Source organism: Aspergillus melleus (assembly GCF_016097325.1).
Source record: "Aspergillus melleus strain CBS 546.65 chromosome Unknown contig5, whole genome shotgun sequence".
NCBI lineage: Eukaryota > Fungi > Ascomycota > Eurotiomycetes > Eurotiales > Aspergillaceae > Aspergillus > Aspergillus melleus.
In genome coordinates, this window is record NW_025763374.1 from 3788651 (window position 1) to 3809587 (window position 20937).

Sequence of the window (20937 nt, forward strand, 5' to 3'; positions counted from 1 at the left end):
CAGCCAGTCTCTGGCTCCGTACAAAGGTGATTTCTTCATGGCACGTTGAGGAAAAAAGGCCTTCTTGAAATGGTCTGGTGATATTAGCGCAGGCCTTGACAAAACTCGGGTCGAGCTAACAGGTTCGTTTGTCCTTTGATCTGAACGGAAATGCCTCGAATTGCGGTGTTACTGGAAATCGATAGATAGAGTACGCCGGATATCGAGGGTTTTGCCTCGGCCTGATATGTTGACGGGAGAAAAATGCACGGTTGGTCCAGCCTATAGAGATTCATTTAATTAGCCTAAGCAAGTTCGGGCTTCGTATGACTTGATTAGTACTTACCGGAGGTTGCAGCAGATACTGCCAGAGCTGCTGCTAAACACCATGTCTCAAATAGGTGTGGAGGTAGCTGGAGAGGAAAGGAGTTCTCATCTACCTGACTTTTATAGTCAGATACGAAGCGGTGCAAGATTACTCTTTCGAGTCTAGCGCATTCGGAAACCTACTTAATTAGGACATCCCGACATTGTCAGTCCAGAACCGCTGCCCGTCTTGCCGCATCGGGGACAATCTTCCGCCAGTCAGCCTCAGGAATCCAACGTCATGCCATCGGTGTAGTCACTGCTCCGTTATTCACCTTCCCTTCACTCCTTGTGGCGAACTCGCACAAGCTTAACATAACAGCTTTCACTCAACAAGTTCCCTTATCCATTGAAAGCTCCATGATCGAGGCACCACATACCGCCCGGTGATCAAAACTAACGCAGAGTGCCCACTTCCGAGCTGTACAAACAGCACCTGCCAGGTCAATCGGTCCCCTCAAGTTAAGGCAAGGGCATATACGCTCGATCAGGTGTCATTACAGGCTGAACAATTCAATCGGGCTTTGTGTTTCCGATCCCTTGCCCATTCCTACCCGCCGATCCCATGGAGGTGAAATTCCATATCAGCCAAGACGGTCGGGTTCCGAAGCGGAAATATGCCAAGGCCGCTTGTGATGCATGCCGTCGGAGAAAGGTATGCTGGCTGGTTTTTCAGAAGGATTATCGCTAACGCTACTCAGAAAAAGTGCTGCCATGAAAAGAAAAAACGTTCACCAGCCACTCCGTCAGTAAATTTGGAAGACAACGATGCTAGCTACAGCTTACAGCCATCAACTCGGGCCCCGGTCTCTACCGAGGAACCGCAGCGTCAAACACAGGCGCCTCGATTTCCTGTAGAACAAAGGCAAAGTAGCCAGCCGGAGTGCTCGTCAAGGCTACTCCAAGCTGACCGTTTTATCGGTGATTTGAACCCTGTTGTCTTCTTTGTTGATGACACAAACACGCGACTCATGGGCGGACGAGCTCACCAAAAAGATGTAGGAGTATGGCTGGATAGGGACAATGACCTGGTCTCAGGCGGAGAACCTCATGCGGAAAATCTGTCGTCGGAGAGCTCAAGCCACCACACGAGGGGCCAACGAGGTAATACACGGCGGGCCGTTCTACTGCCTCCGCGTCAGAGCCAGGAGGCATTGGTCGATATCTATCTCCGCCGCATTTACCCCATACTCCCATTAATCGATGAACATGACTTTCAACAGCAGTTTAAAGAAGGCTGCGCTTCCCCTTACCTCATTCAGGTTATATGCCTAGCAGCCTCCAAAGATCATGAAGCGGAGCCTTACCTCCGTCTTGCAAACACCGACATACTGTCCCGTGGCGAATTTGGCAACTTACTCTACGACGAGTTAAGTCAAGTGATTGCCTTGAGGCTGGAGAGGAAAAGAACCACGCTAATCCAGATCCTTGCATTGCTTTCTCTTCATGTTCCGGGATCCAGGAGCTTCGAGGATTCTTCGTTATACCTGGCCCAAGCCATTCACCACGCACAGTCCATGGGAATCCACATGACGAGAGGGCCAGCGCAGGAAAGGAAACCCGCAATCGCGCTATTTTGGTCTCTGTGGGCTCTCGACCGATACACCGCTGCCATACAGGGCAGGCCGCTAGTCATTCATGACAGGGACTTAGGCCAGCGGTTGGCAGACGTGATCGCGCTTTTTGAGGCGCCTTTCCGCGTCTTCCTATCTCTGGCGTCAGTCCTTGCCGATGTTTTCGTCGTCTATCGGCCGGCTTTAGAGGCCCCGATCGATTCCGATAAGCCAGAAATCCCGCGATTCGAGGATATAATTGATAGATGTGGCGCCTGGAACATTCCACCAGATACCATATGTGAGTGATCTTTTGGACTCGGATAGATGAATCCTTCTAAGTTACCAGTGTCTCTAGAGTTTGTATATCTCGCAATCGCGCTTCTATCCTCGCGGCCATGGGTTCTCAAGGATCAACCCAAATCAAATAGTTTGTATGTTAGGCAGGATTTGGCTGTCTATCGGATGGTTTCCTTGATTCAAATTTGCGACTCCGCGCAGCTTCTACCACTCCCAATTGTCTCTTACGCCATATCTTTAGGCTTCTGCGTTGCGTACAAACAAATCAAACGATGCCAGCTTCTCAGCACCCAGTTAACTGCGAAGCAACACCTGCAGGCTTTGTACAAGAGCCTTGAAGCATTATCACCAACATGGTGGTCAGCTCAGGCCATGACCCAACTCGGCCGGCGCGCATTGAGTGAGGTTCAACGCACCACTGAAAAGATAAATGAACTGCCTGGCAGGAACCGACCGTCTGATCCAGTACCATTAGCAGAGTATATCAACACCCCCGTGCCTCCTGGCTCACCAGCATCAGACCCTGTAACCGGGATGGTTGCAAGAACTGAACAAGCAGTTGATCTTGCAGATATGGAAGATGATGCGTTCAGCTACTTTTCAGGAAACACTTCTCTTGATATCGACAGTCTCCTCGGGAATCTCCTTAATATCACGGTCCCGACATGTCCAACAAATCCGTCATTTACCGATTTTGATCTAAGTTGGGATGACCAGTCTGGATATGCTAGCTTCTACTAAGGTGTGCTAGGGTTCAAGAGTCAATTTTCCAAGTTCCGAGAAAAGTGCTTAGCCTAACTGCTTTTTTCAATGAACCAATTCATTTCCATCGGTTCATATGTGATTAAGGAACTATTCTGCAATAGCATAAACATGAGTATCCGTTTACGTAGTTACGGATTCGTTACTCAATAGCATAAACATCCATAGCATTAATTTTTGAGTCATCTCATTATGGGTACCATTCTATATCTTCCATGTGTTCGTTTCCAAATCCCTCTAAGCCCTGAAACACCAACCTCTATGGTAGGCCCAGTTCTAAATGTCATTGCCATCATAACTCCTTCCCAATCAATAGTCCTCCTCCGATCCATCATCACTGAACGCCGCCTCGTCCAGCAGATCATCTTCGCCATCATCCTCATCCGCCCACTCCTCATCGTCGAAATCGTCGCCCGACTCGTCGTCCAGCATCGCATCGTACATCTCACTCATTAACGCCTTGACCGCCTCTTCCTGCCCCTCAGACAACTGCATCAGGTCCTGCAGCCGCTGCTTCGGCTTCCACTGCTCGGCATCGAAGTCGTCCGTGTCAAAAAAGGCCTCGGGCAGATGCGTCCCGAAAAAAGCCAACACCATCGCCGGCACGCCCATCACGTACTCCGCCGACAGCGAGATGCTCGCCTCGTCGTGGTCCAGTCGCTTCGCCAAGCTCGAAGTATCGCGCGCGCGGATCAACTCCACGATATCGGACCCAGGAATCTCAACCGTCTCTCCCGCCTGACCGTTGGCACACGCCTTGATCAACGCCAGCGTCTCATCCCAGTCCAGGGTGTGTCGCTCCGTGAGCAGCGCCAGCAGCAAATACGTCGGGCACTCGTTGTGCGCATTCTCGCCGTTCAGCACGCGCGCATAGGCATCGCTCTCCGCCTCCAGTCGACCCTGGAACGGCTTCCAGAACGCCCGGTGCCACGGGTCCGCGGTGTTCGCAGACCCAGGGCCCTCGGTTTTCTCCTTGCCCGCGAGCGCCTGCGGCGGAAGATACTTCTCGTAGCGGGTGAAGTTCCACATGTTCCAGAGGTTGTCGACTTCCTCGCCCATCTTAGTCTTGGTGGCGAGGTCGAAAGAGAGCTTAGCCGACTCGGTGCCGTCGGTCTGAGGCAGGAGCTTAGCCTCGTACCCTGAGATGGTCTCCTGCAGGGACTTTTTGCCCGCTTCGGAGCTGTCGCCCTCAGCAAGGATCTCGCATGCTTCGCGGTACGTGACGAGCGCCTCGTGCTCGGCCTCCGTGACGTTGCAGTGTGGGTGCGTCAGCAGGGCGTCCACGAAGGCGATGCGCTCCTTGGTTTCTTTGCTAGAGGCTTGCGAGATGTCCTTGAATGGCCGCGGAGGGGCCAGATATCGTAGGGGGTCCATTGTGAGGTATAGTCGTGAAATATGTATGTATTGGGTTTTGTTTGTTTTGATTCTACCTTTTCTTCTTTTTCATTTTTTCCAGGGGTCGCGATAAGAAAAAATTTGATCGTGTCCCGCCACTTTTATTGTGGGTCGGCCGAAGTCTTGTCGGGGGATCGGCACTGTCGTTCTTCTGGTCCAAGGTGGATATCTTGACGGGGCAATGTAAATGTGCAAGGGTTGATGTTGTTTTCTTGTGAGATGGTGTGAGATGAATGAGTGGGGAGGACATGCAAGGATGTGTCTGTAGTGCTACTTGCTGCCGTTTCATCTTGTTTGCTCATCCCGGTTCAGTGTACGAGGCCTGTAAGTGGTTGTGAACACCTAAAATTGGTAGTATTCAGGTATTCTCTTCCTATATGATAATCAATCATAACAATTCTGTCTTCCACCCAGTCTCTAACTTGAGTAACGCTCTGCGACAAGTCCTGTACTCCTTCATATCCCCAGTCCCCACACTCGACTCGACACCTCGAAAAGATACGAGAAGCGACGATCAACGCATCTATTTTCCCTGGTCTCAAATTCCAGCATTAGTCCCCGTCTGAAACACCCAGCCCTGAGTCTATTTCCCGATCGAACATGAAACCAGCCAAGCGATGCCTTACATTGCATTCCGCCAGGGATGGAAGGCATTCCGCAACGTGACGGGACAGGCGGGGGATGGATATAAAGTCTTCCTGCCACCTGTAAAACTTCATTGCAAATACCTTTGACTCTAAGATTTTTGGTTGAACACGACCTTTGAGTGAAACAATGCTTTGCATTCCTGCCCTCCTGATCAGCATGCTCTGCTTGGCGGTTGCCGCCCAGAGCCAAGACTTCTGCATCGACGTTTGTCGAGAAGAGAGGCCTGTTTGTCCTTCTGGGCAGGTGAGTATTCTGTCTTTGGAGGGTATTTGTAAAGGAAGGTCAAAGCATTAGAGCTAACCAAAAGGCAGACTGCCTCAGGGCAACCGGTAAGTTGACGATGAAATTGGTCTTGGCAAGGATCATAATAACCGTTCTGTGTAGGGCTGCTGGGGATGCTGTCGGTCGCTGGAAGAGACGGATGGGCATATTTCGGCTCGAACATAAAGCTTCTTTTCTCTCTATTTCTTCCATATTCCACATCGTTTGCGAAAACCGTTGCCGGATACTTGCGTTGTATGTACTTTGGTTGCGGCGCAGTTGGAAAATATATTCAGTTGATAGGATTTGTACCACCACACCACGCATGTCGACAGAACCAAGTAGAACATGGGATTTTTTTTTTTCTCTAGACCAGAAACTATAAACTGAACTCCGACACACGAACAGAAGTACCACAGTCAGAGCACGAAGACAGAAAGCCCCCTCGAGGCTGTGCTGCCTGCAACTGCGGCAACGAGACCAACGTTACCTTGAGCGCTTACCAGCATCAATTAAGAGCCAGTGAATGTAATGCCACCAAGAAATCTCCGTGGCCGACTGGTTACTCCTGACCAGGTTATGAAGTACTCGATTTATCACTGACAGCGGCGTAGTCATTTACTCTGCACCACCAGAAATATAAAAATGCAGGGGTCCTCGGCACCCATCACCAGGGCCTTTTCATCCTCTCAAATCTCCCAGACATCAAACACCTACACTCAAGATAACTTCTCCCGTCAACATGTCAATCATCCACACCCTCCTCCCCTGCTTCAGCGCCCGTCGCAAGTCCACCACAGCCAGCTACGCCAGCAACCCTCCCAAAGAACCCTTCACCCTAGCCACCCAAGCAACCACCATCCTCCTCACCACCGAAGACCCCAATCTTATTCGCAAGCAACTCTCGGATCTGATCACTACCCCCGGCTGGACCGAGGCCCTCGCCCAAAGCATTCTACACGCCGTCGAAGATGCCATCAAGGGCGCCGCAAAGATGGCCCAGCCGGCTGCCGACGCACTCACCCGAGCAATGCACGAGGCCTACGACTTCGTGCATGACCACCCGGTCTATACGACGATTCTGGCGCTTGGGGTATTGGTTATCCTGGCGCCGTGGGTACTGGAGGTGCTGGGGTTTGCGGAGTTGGGGCTCCTGGAAGGCAGTTTTGCCGCTTGGTGGCAGAGAATGTATGCGGGGTATGTGTCGAAGGGGTCGCTGCTTTCGTTTTTGCAGCGGTTGGGGATGATCTGGAGGGTTTAGGCGGAGGTTTGTACAGTACTCAGTTTGGTGGGTTGGATGGGATGAACTTCATACTACTGGATTAGGCAGGCTGGGGAAGACCTAGAGATATGTTATTATTTTATTAGGGTAACCCTCAACAATTGGCCGGTTGGTGTAGTTGGTTATCACGTATCGTTAACACCGATAAGGTCCTGGGATCGAGCCCCAGACTGGTCAATCTTTTTGTTTAGCTTTAGCTGTAGCAGAGTGGGTGGGTCCTTTGCCCTGCTCTGTACAACAAGGTCTATACCGTAGAGATCCGAAGGCATGATCCCGTTCCAAGCCAGTCTCAACTGGCAGCCACCGTCCCCGACAGCCTGCCTGCTCAGTAAATACCTACCTGTGTAATATGGCGATTACTAGGTACTGTATACGGCCCATCTTCAGTACTCAGTACCTTCATTCATCTCCAGAAAACTCCTGCAGTAACTATACTAAGATCAGCAGGGAAGTATATCTCAATCCTCAATCTATCAGCCTCTCACCAGCAATATCTGCTCAGAATTTAGTCAACGTTGTATGACTCCACGTTCATACTTGACCTTGCGAGGAACATTCGTATATAATCCGCTACAGCAATTCATAATCTTGCGAGATAGCCACCCCGTTGGACGATGTACGGTATTCCTGATCGGGAGAGGCAAGTCTGAGTCATCCTCCATCAATCCATCACGTGTTGCAGCATATGTCCTCCTGTCCTCTCGAAGTCTCCAAACTTCCATCCGTCAAGATCCTCACGCTGCAACTACCGATCTGATCAGCCAACACTCGTACGATCTATACCTCAATACCATACCAAGGAGATCCTCGGCCAGCAGGTCGGCTTGCCGAACTCGTAGCCGAACGGATAAACGGGATTCTTAGTGCGATCCACAGCGGAGCGACGGGTTGGCCTCCATGCGAATCACAGCCAATGGGTGGCGTCGTGGTCTGATCCCTCTCCAGGCTTTCTCTGTCATCATTACACAAACGTCTGAGTTGCTTCGACAAATTTTTCGGTCGCAGGGGCCAATCTGACCAGATGGATTCGATTAAAACCGAAGCCTGTCGCCATCGCCTGGCGCAGACCCAACTGGCAATGTCCTGCTTGACTCTTGCACCAACTCCAACACCTCGTGGGAATGGCGTCCAGAGATGCGGCCGCTGAAGCTCCTCGCGCCCACCGAATCCCCCACTGGCGTCTCCTCCTCGACCAGGGCGTTGTGACCTCCGAAATTATCGAGTATCCCTACGTGGGCGCCGGCACCAATGATGACCCGTTTATCGTGGAATGGATCCCCAACGACCCGCGCAACCCTATGCTCTTCGACAAGAACCTGAAATGGGCCTACACCATCACTGTCGCCTTTGCCACTTTCGGCGTCTCCCTCGCGTCTTCTGCGTATGCCGGCAGCATCGAGGAGGTCCTCAAGTCTTTCGGTATCGGCCAGGAGCTGGCCACGCTGGGCGTGTCCCTGTTCGTGCTGGGCTTTGCCGTCGGGCCGCTGGTCTGGGCGCCGCTGAGTGAGCTCATCGGGCGGCAGATCATCATGTTCATTTCGTACTTTGCCCTGGCGGCTTTCTGCGCGGGGGCCGCCGGTGCGCAAAACAGCTGGTCGTTGATCATCCTGCGCTTCTTTGCGGGGTCTTTTGGCTCGTCGCCCCTGACCAATGCAGGTGGCGTCATTGCCGATATCTTCCCGGCTGATCAGCGCGGTTTAGCAACCAGCCTGTTCGCCGGCGCTCCTTTCCTCGGTACGCTTTCCCACTGTATAGTCTACAATATTCAACCGCATACTGACTTACCACAGGACCAACCCTCGGTCCCGTCATCGGCGGATTCCTCGGCGAAAACGCCGGCTGGCGCTGGGTGCAAGGCTTCCTGGCGACCTTCACCGGGCTCATCTGGATCGTGACCATCTTCCTCGTCCCCGAAACCTACGCGCCCGTCCTCCTGCGCAAACGCGCCGATAAACTCACTCAACTCAGCGGCGGCCAGCACATCTACCGCAGCAAGCTGGATCTCGAGCGCGGCCGCGTCTCCGTCGCCACGGCCTTCGGCTCCTCCCTCCTCCGCCCCTGGATCCTCCTCTTCGCCGAGCCCATCGTCCTGCTGCTCTCCATCTACATGGCCATCATCTATGGCACGCTCTACATGCTCTTCGACGCCTTCCCTATCGTCTTCCAGAACATCCGCGGCTGGAGCCAAGGCATCGGCTCGCTGCCCTTCCTCGGCGTCATGACGGGCATGATGATCGCCGTCGGCTGCAACATGTACGACAACAAACGGTACGTGCGCGAACACCGCAAACACCGGGGTTTCGCGCCCCCGGAAGCCCGCCTCCCACCCACGATGGTCGGCGCCGTAGCCATCCCAATCGGCCTGTTCTGGTTCGCATGGACCAACGGCCCGAACGTCCACTGGATCGTATCGATCATCGCCTCCGCGCCCTTTGGCTTCGGCATGGTCCTCGTCTTCCTCGGAATCATGGTGTACCTGATCGACGCATACACCATCTACGCAGCTAGCGTGCTCGCCGCGAACTCGATTATCCGATCCTGTTTCGGCGCGGGGTTCCCGCTCTTCACGACATACATGTACAACAATCTCGGCATTCATTGGGCGTCGTGCATCCCTGCTTTCTTGGCTCTGGCGTGTCTGCCCTTCCCATTTGTCTTTTATAAGTATGGCGCGACGGTGCGCAAGAAATGCAAGTATTCGGCGGAGTCGGATGCGTTTGTGCGCAAGTTGGCGGAGAAGAGCTTGACGTCGGGTGATGGGGATGAGGAGAAAGTGGCTGATAAGGAGGGCGAGGCTGTGGTGGACAGAGAGGGTGTGGATGTTGAGCATGAGCAGGAACATGAACATGACCTGGAGAGAGCGGACACCGTGTCGACGAGTAGCGACGACGACGGACAATCGCGAGGCACCTACGAGGCGAATCCGTACGACATTGACCGCGTGAATACGCGCAATTCAGCGATTACGCAGCGGTCGCGATCGCGATCGACGAAGGGGCGGAAGAGATTTGGGATCTTTTGATTTGAACGTTCAGCGATTGCATTGTTATTTATACTATACTAGAATAGCATTGATGCGTATATAATAGACATAAGAATGGAAATATTTAATCATGTATTCGTCTCTTCTCGTCACATTTACGTTGCCATGTACTGTACTGTACTATACGTTACTTATCGAGTCGAACAACATCCAACTCGGTCCCTCCCTCCATCCATCCATCGTTTTATCATCTACTCTAAGAAGTAGCCGGAGCGGGCAACACCTCGGGGGTGTCGGAGCGGAAGCTCTGCGTGATGAGATGCTTGAAGTTGGGCGACCATTCGACACGCGGGGTCAGGACATCCAAGTTCCACAGGTCGGCCAGATACTTGAGGATGGATGTGTGGGTGAACTCGCCGGACTGGGCGACGGGTCGGTTCTGGACGATGCCCTTGCCGACCCAGGGGGAGATGAGCACGGTGGGGACGCGGATGCCCAGGCGGTCGAAGTGGAAAGTGGTGGGGCGGCCGTCCTTGGCCTTCTCGGTGTAGGTGAGGTTGTCGCCGGCGGGCACGTTCTCCGGCGGCGAGACGTGGTCGGCGAAACCGCCATGCTCGTCGAAGGTCAGGATGAAGAGGGTCTCGTTCCACTGGGGGGACGAGCGCACGGCCTCGTAGATGCTCTTGACGAACCCCTCGCCCATGTTGATGGGAGAGGGCGGGTGGAAGGACATGTACGAGCAGCACTCCGGGTTGATCCAGGTGAACTGCGGCAGGGTGCCGGACTGGGCGTCGCGGAAGAACTGGTCCAGCGGCTTGACGTTGGTCTTGTCCTTGCCGGAGCGGGCGGTCCACTCGTAGAACTGGGCGTCGGGCAGGAAGCCGGAGCCGGTGGTGTTCTGGTAGTTGATCCAGCTGACGTTGGCGGCGGACAGCTGCTCGAAGATGGAGACCTGCGGCAGCGAGGAGGTGAGGAAGTCATCGTCGTTCTGGCCGTGGCCGTGCGAGGTGCCCGAGGTCAGATAGGCACGGTTGGGGTTGGTGGGCCCCGGCACGGAGGCGAACCAGCGGTCGAAGAGCACGAAGTTCTCGGCGATAGCGTTGAACACGGGCACCGTCTGGGGGGTGTAGTAGTTGATGACCTCGGCGGCGCGCGATAGGTCGGCGTGTAGGCCGTATGAGACGATCTGCTCGGTGACGAAGCCCTGCATGTCGGGCACGTCGTTCTTGTAGTTGGGGTGGTAGGTGCTGTAGACCTGCTGATTGCCGCCGCTAATACTGTGATCGGGATCGTCGGGGGCGACGTTCTTGGCGATGGGCTGCGCGCACACCCTCTCCGACGTGGGGTCCGACACATTGGCGGGATTGCAGTAGCCCGTCTTAACCAGCCCGTCGATGTCCGGGTTGTAGGTCAGGCCGCCGGCGAAGACGTCGAAGGACAGGTTCTCCTGCACCAGCACGACGACATTCTTGATGGGGCTCTCGGCGGTCTTCGCGGGCCCGTGGGGTAGGCCAGAGATGCCCACCCCGAGAGAGAAGAAGGTGACGAGGGAGAGGATGCTCATGACGAGCAGGAGGAGGGTGATGCAGATGGATTTGCGCCAGGAGATAGTCGAAGATGATCGAGGCTCCCAGAAGGGCGTCTTTATATCGTGGCCAACGTGGGAAGTGACCGGATCATCTGGCGGCAGATGCTTGAGCATCGGCCGCTTCTCCGGGTCCTCTGTCCCACGTGTGGCTGCCGAGTGATTCCATTGCATGGTTGGAATAGGAAGGAGGTATTGACGGAGATACGGGTGGATTTGTGCAAGTGCGAAGCGGCATGGGGGGGGGGGTTGGTTCAAGAACTTGCAGGAGTATCACAAAATGGGCGTTGCGGACGAAAGGCGGAGAAGGCGGGTCCCCCTGGCAGCCTCAGGCAGTCAGGCTCCCCAGTGACCTGCCCGCATGCCGGCCAGGCCCCCCCTGATTGGCTGTTGTCCTCGGCTTGTCGGCAGTTTGTGGCGCTAACGGCACTAGCTCCGATGGGGACTAGCTCTTATTACACAAAGCAGTGCCATTGGTCAGACAGTGAAGATCTGCAGGATGGCCCACCCCGATTTGGCATGCGGCGTCCTTCTGCACGGTGATTCGCAGTCTTAAGGCCGATTGCTCATCACTCTATGCAGCCTCAATTAAGAGTCAAGGCCCTCTTCTGCACAGCGTCAACTCAGCCGAGCCTGTCTACCAGGCACGTGGGAGAACATGCCATATGCCCCGGTCATCATTGGCCGACGCCTTATCACGCACTAACTATACGCCGTAGAGTGCCGACAAGGAGGGGCATGTCTTTTGGCGACTGCCCCTCCATTGCTCCGTCACAGTGGGAGGGCATCCGATCAGTCTCGCTGCTTCCGCCAGAGTACTCCTGCATCCCCTGGACAGACCTGAGTAGCCTCTGCAGGTTTGTTTTCCCCTTGTTTCATGATTCCCTCAAGTGGCTGGCCATTTATTCGCCGTCTTCCAGCCACCCGTCGGTATGTAGGAGAGATTAGAATGCAACTGAATGCCCTGCCCTTGAGATCTCGACTCCGGTTCGATCGAGTCGCGGTGGTGCAGATTCTTGGTGACATGTGTCACTTAGTTTATTTCCTAATGTTACACCTGTCAACCTCCGAGAACTATTGTCAGCCGATCAGACTCAAGGATCTGTTAATCTGCATATGACACGATGGCGGGGCACTGACTCAGATTGATGGCCATGGTCGTACCAGAACTTTTTCAGGGCTTTCACGTTCATGGAGTTCAATTGTGCTGTCGCAGGCATATCTCGCGACGGATTATCTCATCTGACGTCGTCGGGAGGTCTGTTCCCGTTGTTCGCCCTGCTCGAAAGTATTGCGTTTTGTAAGAGCGTCCTGTCATGAAATCATTGTGAAGATATTCAACTCACTAGAATTTGCACTCATTCACGACAAAGACACTAATAAATGCTACTTCTTGGTGACCGACACTTTTGACTGCACCGGCAAGTCGGGCTGGGTTGGGTACGGGGAAATCGAATCTTACACCTGCCGAAGCACGAGTGAGTAGGTTACAAACATGCTTCAAACAGACCAAAGTGAAGCTAACAACCGTAGACACTAACGAGAAGATGGAGAACTTCTGCGGTGACGGCACACTGTGATTCTTCTATGGCTGGTACAACGGCGAGAGTGAAATCAAGTACGCCGAGAAGAACTGGTTCTATAACTACGATAGCAAGAGCAAACTTGGAGTATCACCCCTCAAACTCACGATGCTAAGAGATGCCAGGGTAATGCAAAGCTGAAGGGAGAGGGTTTTGTGACGTGTTAAGGCAGATCTACTATAGGAGGGTTTTGTGTATACTGGCCAAACCTTTCAATGATTTTTTTGGTGTATTCAGGACCTATACAGTAACATGCTCCACAAGTACCTTGATCTATGGGGCTAGCAAAATTCAGAACCGTAAAGACATCCAGTTTTACATCTATCACCCATCATGACATTCATCCTAACTCGAGTGAACTCCCACAGGACCCTCAAATAAAAATTGACGAACATAGTCTGAATAATGACTACTTAGAGGAATTCATGATCTGAATGTGCCTACTTGCAGGCGTATACGCGGTTGCCGACAGATCCGCCATTATAGATTCATTCCGACGGGCTGATCTCTCCCGTCACCTAAGCCACCGTGTCATAGATCCTAGTATGAATCTGACTGAGATTTTCTCAGACTTTTGAGAGGGAAGATGAGTACAAAGCTGATTAAACTGTTGTAAAATTGTTGACAAGGACCCCAAAAAGTCATGGCGATGGCCATTTCAGGTTTGTGGCGGATGTTGCAAAAAGAAAAAAAGATAGCATGTCCTAGTTTCGATCTAGGGTCCTTTCGAGTTGTTAGTTGATTTGTTCAGTGGTGTCTAGAATGGGCGGTGAAACGTACCTCCGGGTTATGAGCCCGGCGCTCTTCCCCTGAGCTAACATGCTGGGGTGATTGAATGGTGGCTTGCATTATAGCATTATGAAGACAAGCAGGATATTCCATGCTATCTACGCCCTAACCAACAACCAGGCTTTTTTCTTGGGAAAAACATGTTGATCATCTTGGATTCCCCGGATCTTACAACAACTCACATACACCATAATCACATTAACTGACTGACTACTTTACTCCTACCGCAATTAGTCACCGATGGACCTCTTTCGTCATGCCTCGGGATCATCTGCCAAGAACGGGTCCATGTGAGATCTCGGCCTTTGCCTGCACCCTACTTAGGTGTATCCTTTTCCTCTTCCATACTCCCTCCAAACCACTCTAATTCCTATCCAACATGGCCCCATTAACAGCTGCAGAGATTCTCCATCATCCTGCTTACAAAGCCGTGGGCTACAACCTCACTCCCACCTCGTCCGGCACGCGTGCAGTGGCCCAGAATCGCCGTGGCGGTCCCTTCAACCTGTATTACGAGATCCATGGCACGGGACCAACCAAGCTAGTCGTATGTGCTCGAGCCCTTCTGACATACCGCGAATGATACTTGTGGCCAGCGAGTCTGACAGGCATTATCTAGTGGATCATGGGGCTCAACGCCTCTCACCAAGACTGGCGCCGGCAGACCCGGTACTTTGGCCATGAACTCGCCTCCAAGTACACCTGTCTGGTCTTCGACAACCGCGGCGTCGGCCAGTCCGACAAGAACGTCGCCTTCTATTCCACCTCCGAGATGGCCCGCGATGCCGTAGACCTGGTGGCCTCGCTCGGCTGGATCGATCTGGCCGCGGAACCCACGCGTTCCATCCATGTCATCGGCGCCAGCATGGGCGGCATGATCGCCCAGGAGGTCGGCATGCTGATCCCCGATCGGCTGGCGAGTTTGTCATTGGGCTGCACGGCCCCGCGGTTGGTCCGCACGGCGCCGTTCCTGGAAAACCTACGACAGCGCGCCACCATGTTCATTCCGCGCCATATCGACGTCGAGCTGGATCAGCTGTCGCATTCCATCTTCGCGGACGAGTTCCTGACTCGGCCCGATACGGAGAACGAGGATGCGAAGCTGAACTTTCCGACGAATCGCGATCGGTTCACGGCGTCAGCGCTGAAGAAGAGAGAGGATACGGAGGGGTTCACGAAGAAGGGGTTCATGATGCAGATTGTGGCGTGCTATTTTCACCACAAGACGGCGGCGCAGTTGAAGGAGCTGGGGGATCGTGTGGGGAGGGAGCGGATTTCGCTGCAGCACGGGACGGAGGATCGGATGCTTACGTTCAAGCATGGAGAGATCCTGAAGGAGGAACTGGGCGAGGGGATCTTGTGGAAGGTCTACGAGGGGACGGGTCATATGTTAGGCTGGGAGCGAGAGCAGGAGATGAATCAGCTGCTGGAGGAGTTCTTCCAGAAGTGGAGCTGAAGCATCTATAGACGGTTCGGGGTGTCCGTGTACATACCAGATAGCATTGTACTGTACCTTCAGTCAGTCAGCATAAGCCATCGGCCCGCTGCGGTCATCTGTGCTCCCCCCCCATGACCTCCCATCTACCAGGATCCCTGCCTACAAGAAGGACAAGGGAAGCTGCTTCTATCTTTCTACCCCGGACGCTATCTATTGATTCACATCCCATCCTAACCACCCATCTCCCCAATATTCAGCCCCATACAATTTGATCCTCACGATGTCCTCCTCCTCTACCAGCATCACAGAACCCAACCCTCCCCAAGGCGAATTCCAACCCGCAGGCCCAACAGACCTCCGCGCTCCCTGTCCGGCCCTCAACAGCCTCGCCAACCACGGCCTCATCGCACGCTCCGGCCGCAACATCACCGCCGCCGAACTCACCTCCGCCGTCCGCTATCTCGGCCTCGGTCCGGATGTCGCCTACCTCCTCGTCGACAGCGCCTTCAAGGTCCACTCGGACGACCACAACAACCCTCCACCCGGCACCAGATGGTCCGGTCTGCGAGATCCCGAGCAGGTCAATGCAGATGGCATCCCGGTGCTCAACCTCGACCAAGTCGGCCGACCCCACGCCACCGAACACGACGTCTCACTGACCCGCCAAGACCGGCTTCTAGGCGACTACATGAACCTGAACCCGGACCTCTACGAGGGACTACTCTCCTCCCCACGAGATCCGTCGACCTTCCGAGTTTCCGATCTCGGTCGATTTCGCAAAACCCGGTATGACCAGCAAAAGCAAACCAACGAGAACCTCGATTTCGATAAGAAGAAGCACTTCATCGCGTGCGCAGAGGTCGCAGCCGTCAGCACGGTCTTTGGTCAAGGGCTCCGACGGAAGGTCCCGAGGAGGTATATCGAAGCGGTATTTGGGGAGGAGAGGTTGCCGTATGACGAGGGGTGGAGGCCGCGATCGTGGAAGGTCTTTTTGCCCGAGGTGGCAGTGTTCGTGTTGGGGGCTTCGTGGTATGCGTGGCCGTTCTGAGGGGTAGGATGTTTGCTTTTTGCTGTTGTTTCTTGGTGTTCTGTTGTGTTACGTTTTCTTGGTTCTTTCTAGTCTAGCTCTTGCTCATGGTTGTATTTCTTCTTTTCACATGTGGGCATCTGAAGCAATCCACTCAGCTATCATATTCAGTGCTATGCGATATACTTATCTAACTAGTGTTTATTCGTGTCTGTATGCAAGCTCAGCCGGCGACAATGCTTGACCGGTCAACGCAACAGCAATACATGATATGCTTCGTCTAAATTCTTCTCGATATACAGAGACCTAGGCTGATGAAAAAGAAAGCATATGGAGAAAGTAGAACATATCCCATAGGTATACACCCTGCAACTCATTGGTTGATATCATGAATGGACTGCTCAAGTATAGATAGACTTCCGTTATCGACAAAATGAATATTACTGTCATTAGAACTTCCGGAAGAGGGACCTACTCCTTCTGTATATCGTATTGATCGTATGGGAAAAGAAGGATTCGCCGTCCTTTCTGTCTGGGTTCCGCTAGCTCAATGACCACCACCTCTTCCCGAAAGCTTCCTTTAGAAAGGCTGGGATAGATTTCGGTAAAGACTATTATGGTTTGACGCTTGATTGCCTGTTCTTTTCATCCAATAGCCGGATGATCTCGGCCCTCTCGTCTTTCCACTTCGTCTTGTCCAGCTCTGATGCTAATTGTCGCGCCGTCTTACCTTCAGAATCCTTTATCGAGATAGCAGCACCCCCTTCGAGAAGTTTTTCCACGGCCAACGGGGTGGCGCGAAAGACTGCCTGATGGAGCGCGGTTCGGCGCTGCACGCCGGCATTCTCGTTAAGCTTGATACCTGCACTTTGAAGAAGAAGGTCCAAGATGGTTTCTTGATCTGCGATTAAGGGACCAGCCCATTGAGCTGCAGCCAGGAGGAGAGGTGTGGCACCAGCTTGGTTCTTGGCATTGACAGATGCACCCCGGAAAAGCAACAACCCAACGGCCATCGGGCTCCGTCGTCTGATGGCAAGGTGCAAAGGGCTGTCATGCGTATGGGGGGTATAGACATTGACATCTGTCTCTTTCCCCCCACCTGCTACGAGAAGACACGCCAGCGCATCTAGTTGGTGTTTTTCAAGTACGTCGGTCTTTTGGACGTCAAAGGCACTCAGAATCGGTCGTTTGCCGGTATGATCGGACTTGTTTGTGTCAGCAACGCCGTTGATCAGATCTCGGACAAGACTCGTATGACCGGCGAAAAACGGCTGCTCTATTGCGATCTGCAAGGCCGTGCGCCCGGTCCTTCTCTCGGTGACGTTCAAGTTGACGTCGTGCTTCATCAGCTCCTGGACGCATTTATAGTGCTGATATGTGCCTCCCTGGATTGCCCGAATAAGAGGTGTTGGTCGGGGCTTGAATTCAGTCCCCGGATTGCATCCGTCCCTCAACAGAATCCTCACAGCCTGCACGGCCCCTTCAGTACAGAAACTCTCCAGAATACGTTGGTCCCGATCTAACCATTTCCACATACTCAACCTGCGGCGATTGATTGAAATAATTCTAGTGTCTTGCGTTGAGGCGGCTTCCCAGGTCGTGTCCATGTACACCTGAGGACTGAAAACTGATACCGGGGCTTGTTTCTTTGGTGCCGCCTGTTTTGTACTTGATAAGAGGGCCTGTTTGTGGAGAGACATGGTCCCTTTCTTGGGGCTGGTTGCCTTCTTTTCTTTTTTTGTTGGTGATGCGTGACCTTCAACTTGTTCGGACCGTGCCTTTTTCTCTGAACTGGGCGTGTTACGTGACTCTGGCTTGGTATCCGTTTCTGATTGTGCGAGGTCGTTACTCGACTCCTTCGTGGATGGTACTTGCTCCGCCTCTGTAAACCGTAGCCTTTTCACCTCTGGGTTGGATGTCCCTTGTGGTGCTTCCCTGGCTTCTGGTTGATCTTGGGATTTTTCCCTTTGTGAATCACTGCTGAGTGGGACCTGCTTCGCTTTTTCGGTCTCTGGCTTCGCTTCCGATGCAGGTGGCGATGTGTCGCTTCGCGGTTTCCTCATCGACACGCTTTGGCCATCCTGATCTTTGAACACTTTCTTCTTCTCCGAACGGGATGATTCATGTGATTCCTCTCCAGCTTCTGGCTTCTCTTGTAGCGGTTTCCCCTTATTCAATACCACTGGACCAATGCGCTCTTTGGTCCGTTTCTTCTTTTCACATTCAGGTCGCTGGGGCGGCTTTGTTTTGACCTTTGGTACGACCTGCAATGCATTCGCCTGTGGCGTTTCGACATCCATATTGCTTGTTCGGCGCAAAGGCGACTCATTCCCAGCAGCCGGTGGAATCAGGTCATCTGGAGTTTGATCACTCATTTCAAAAACTGGTACATGCTCAGATGTTGTTTCTCTCACATGGCTTGGTGGTGAGGCCGTCGGGTCACATTGATGAGAGACAACCGTCCAATCAACCGCTGAATTTTCCGGGATATCAACGCAAGGCAAATGTGGGCTCTTGGGTAGATCAGTAGATTGTGCGGTCAGAGTCGTCTTCGGGCTTGGAGTTGTTCGAATTGCTGTTTCTGACCATGATTGAATCCCAGAGTCATTACTTTGGCTGGATATCATTGGCTCCTTGCATTCTGAAGAACAGGAGATGCTTGTTGGGGTCTCTGCTACCGGAAGTAGCAGAGGTGAATCTAGCGATTGGCCGTGTTGCCAAACTGTACCGCTGGAGGACGGTAGCATATTCGCTAGGAATTCCGGTCCTCTGCCGCTTGCTTCAGTCAGGCTATTATCTGCCCAAACATTCAATTCAGCTTCCGCGAGAGACCATATGTTCTCTAGTTGACCACCACTATCATACGGTGTACTACCCGCGTCATCGCTGTCTGATTCTTCTTGAACGGTGACATTCTGAAAAGGTTCTGTCCGGAATTGCAATGGTAAAGTCGTGCTCTTTGATTCGCCATCACCCGGGCCACTATGCGAGTGGGTATCCTCGTGCAAGGACTGATAACTGCCAGTGGTAGATATATCATCCAGATATACCATTCTATCCTCTTCAGAGCTCTCGGCAGAGTAAGCTGTCGTGCCGTCCTCCACAATCTGGATAGGGACATCTATATCCGAAGGTGCAGCTGTGCCACTAATACTCACAGAGGTCAAGGACATATCTTCATCCCCAACAGCGCCCAGCCAATTCTCAATTGTCTGATTTCTCTCGTACTCTCGGGCCTTGTCGACAGGGGGGTCCAAAAGCGCAGTGAGCTGAGCACGCACGTCTGCCGAGTTACCCGGGGCAGGAGTTTGGCTGTCTAAGGTTTGCTGGGTATAAAGAAAGGAACGCTGCTCGTAGACCGGCCAGCAGTCAACGCAGCAGAAAGCGTGAAAAGATGGTGACTCTAGAATCTGTTTCATAAGGCCTTCAGCCTTAAGGCGCTTATTTGGCTTCTCTTGCAGCAGGTCTCGGACCCAGGACAGTGGCTCGGTGCTTTCCTCTCGCGCTGTAGCAAAGCTAGTAAGTGCCCCGATCCATGTATCTATCACCGGAAGATTTGCCCATAGGTAAGGCTCTGTTCCACGGGGATGCGAAAAAGCATGCAGTCGGGCTTTCAGCTCGCGAATGGTGCTGCCCATCAGGACGGTGGACATTTCCATGAAGACCACGCCTAGTGACCAAAGATCACTGGCGGTGCTGCGGCTCTGATGTAGCGCGACCTCTGGAGCAATATACTCGGCTGTATAGGGGACATTGCGATGGTTGGTGATACTGTGTTTTGAGCCCTTCCAGCTGTACGCTGTTCCGAAATCTGCCACGAAAACCCGACCATCTTTGATGAGAATGTTCCGCGACTTGAGATCCCGATGGCGAATCTTGTTCTCGTGCAGATACTGAATCGCCCCTGCCAGACATCCGAAGAATGGTCGCAGGCATTCAGCCCCGCTTCCTGCGCGGCCTAAAGTCCGCAACAGTTTCTCCAGGTCATAGTCTGCCACGGGTTGCATGAGGAATGCAATATACTTCTCGTCGGTGTAGGAAGCGACATATCGAACCAGATGATTATGAGAAAGGGTTTTCAGGTATGATAACTCTCGTATCAAAGACATTTGCCCTAGTCTGTTGGTCGTTGTATCTCTTCCGCGTAAGACACGTTTTCGTGCATAAGATTGGAGGCTCAGTCGACTGGTTACGGCGTCGACTACTCTTGAATGGAAAAGCGACAAAGGGAAAACCAGTTAGTCTCCCTTGCAAGCCGACATAGATGTCACTAAAACAAAACTCTGGGAAACTCACCCATATCCACCTTGCCCCAGTGTCCCCTTGTAGTAGAAATATCTCTGTGCATTCCCCGCAAGGCTCAGATGCGGTCCGCCGTGGCTATCCAAACCCTTTGCCCCCGAGGAAAGCACATACTCCTGGAAGTGCAAGAATGACTCTCGGAGGTTGCTCTCGTGCAAGAAGGATGGAAGTGTGTCCTCGTTGAAGGGAATATGGAAGTCGGTCAACTCGGCCTTCACAAAACAGTCTAGCAGATCCAGCCGCTGGATGTTGCGCAAAACAATGTATATACGCGGTCGCTCACTCCAGGCGAGTAGTCGCTCATCGCCAGTGACTTTACCTTTGTTCAAGAGAATTTCACTTATCTCATTGCATCGGTTGATGCCCACGCTGCCAGACGCGCTCGGGTTGGTCCCAAATACCGGCCGACACAAGCGATCTAGCAAATCCTCGATATCAGCCTCATCTTTTCGAACGGCGGGCGGCTGATTCGACGATGGTGCTCGCTTCCCAAATACTCCCTGAAAGAGCCCCATGCCCATGGGTCGGATGGAAAAGGGCTGGGACATGGTAGATCGATCGAGCCTCTCAACCATCTGACCCTGTTATCGGGAGGTATAGAAAGATTGGCATAACGCATGGCTCATGGATACCGAGAAAAGGTGGGTAGGATGATGAAGCTGAAGAGACAGGGCTTTGTACTAA

General features: G+C 53.0%; 8 protein-coding genes and 2 non-coding genes across 11 annotated transcripts; 6 read left to right on the forward strand and 4 right to left on the reverse strand.

Annotated features, from left to right (window-relative positions):
* The first annotated feature begins 597 nt into the window (after positions 1–597).
* On the forward strand, positions 598–4841 carry LDX57_009660 (fungal specific transcription factor domain-containing protein). Of its 2 annotated transcripts, XM_046091395.1 has the most exons (3): positions 598–1000; positions 1053–2199; positions 2248–4841. In XM_046091395.1, exons 1-3 carry the CDS (start codon positions 911–913, stop codon positions 2937–2939), a joined length of 1929 nt encoding a protein of 642 aa, XP_045947371.1. In that variant the 5' UTR covers positions 598–910; the 3' UTR covers positions 2940–4841. The 2 variants fall into 2 exon arrangements, with proteins under 2 accessions (XP_045947371.1, XP_045947372.1); XM_046091394.1 differs by having other exon boundaries at positions 598–2199.
* On the reverse strand, positions 3270–4334 carry LDX57_009661 (uncharacterized protein; the record flags this gene model as incomplete). Its single annotated transcript, XM_046091396.1, has 1 exon — positions 3270–4334. The coding sequence occupies one exon, from the start codon at positions 4332–4334 to the stop codon at positions 3270–3272; it is 1065 nt and encodes a 354-aa protein (XP_045947373.1).
* A 1165-nt stretch (positions 4842–6006) lies between the features above and the next one.
* Positions 6007–6525, forward strand: LDX57_009662 (interferon alpha-inducible IFI6/IFI27 family protein; the record flags this gene model as incomplete). The annotated part of the gene is made up of 1 exon (XM_046091397.1): positions 6007–6525. The coding sequence occupies one exon, from the start codon at positions 6007–6009 to the stop codon at positions 6523–6525; it is 519 nt and encodes a 172-aa protein (XP_045947374.1).
* A 124-nt stretch (positions 6526–6649) lies between these two features.
* Positions 6650–6723, forward strand: LDX57_009663. Its single transcript has one exon. It is a non-coding gene; the product is annotated as a tRNA-Val (tRNA).
* Positions 6724–7126: 403 nt separating this feature from the next.
* Positions 7127–9656, forward strand: LDX57_009664 (MFS transporter). The gene is made up of 2 exons (XM_046091398.1): positions 7127–8280; positions 8337–9656. The coding sequence occupies exons 1-2, from the start codon at positions 7668–7670 to the stop codon at positions 9566–9568; spliced, it is 1845 nt and encodes a 614-aa protein (XP_045947375.1). The 5' UTR covers positions 7127–7667; the 3' UTR covers positions 9569–9656.
* A 129-nt stretch (positions 9657–9785) lies between these two features.
* Positions 9786–11288, reverse strand: LDX57_009665 (putative phosphatidylglycerol specific phospholipase; the record flags this gene model as incomplete). Its single annotated transcript, XM_046091399.1, has 1 exon — positions 9786–11288. One exon carries the CDS (start codon positions 11286–11288, stop codon positions 9786–9788), a length of 1503 nt encoding a protein of 500 aa, XP_045947376.1.
* A 2104-nt stretch (positions 11289–13392) lies between these two features.
* LDX57_009666 lies at positions 13393–13521 on the reverse strand. The gene has a single exon. It is a non-coding gene; the product is annotated as a tRNA-Met (tRNA).
* Positions 13522–13865: 344 nt separating this feature from the next.
* Positions 13866–14942, forward strand: LDX57_009667 (alpha/beta fold hydrolase; the record flags this gene model as incomplete). The annotated part of the gene is made up of 2 exons (XM_046091400.1): positions 13866–14033; positions 14106–14942. The coding sequence occupies 2 exons, from the start codon at positions 13866–13868 to the stop codon at positions 14940–14942; spliced, it is 1005 nt and encodes a 334-aa protein (XP_045947377.1).
* Positions 14943–15204: 262 nt separating this feature from the next.
* On the forward strand, positions 15205–15972 carry LDX57_009668 (putative peroxidase; the record flags this gene model as incomplete). The annotated part of the gene is made up of 1 exon (XM_046091401.1): positions 15205–15972. One exon carries the CDS (start codon positions 15205–15207, stop codon positions 15970–15972), a length of 768 nt encoding a protein of 255 aa, XP_045947378.1.
* A 593-nt stretch (positions 15973–16565) lies between these two features.
* LDX57_009669 (uncharacterized protein) lies at positions 16566–20801 on the reverse strand (the record flags this gene model as incomplete). The annotated part of the gene is made up of 2 exons (XM_046091402.1): positions 16566–20157; positions 20248–20801. 2 exons carry the CDS (start codon positions 20799–20801, stop codon positions 16566–16568), a joined length of 4146 nt encoding a protein of 1381 aa, XP_045947379.1.
* Positions 20802–20937: the final 136 nt, after the last annotated feature.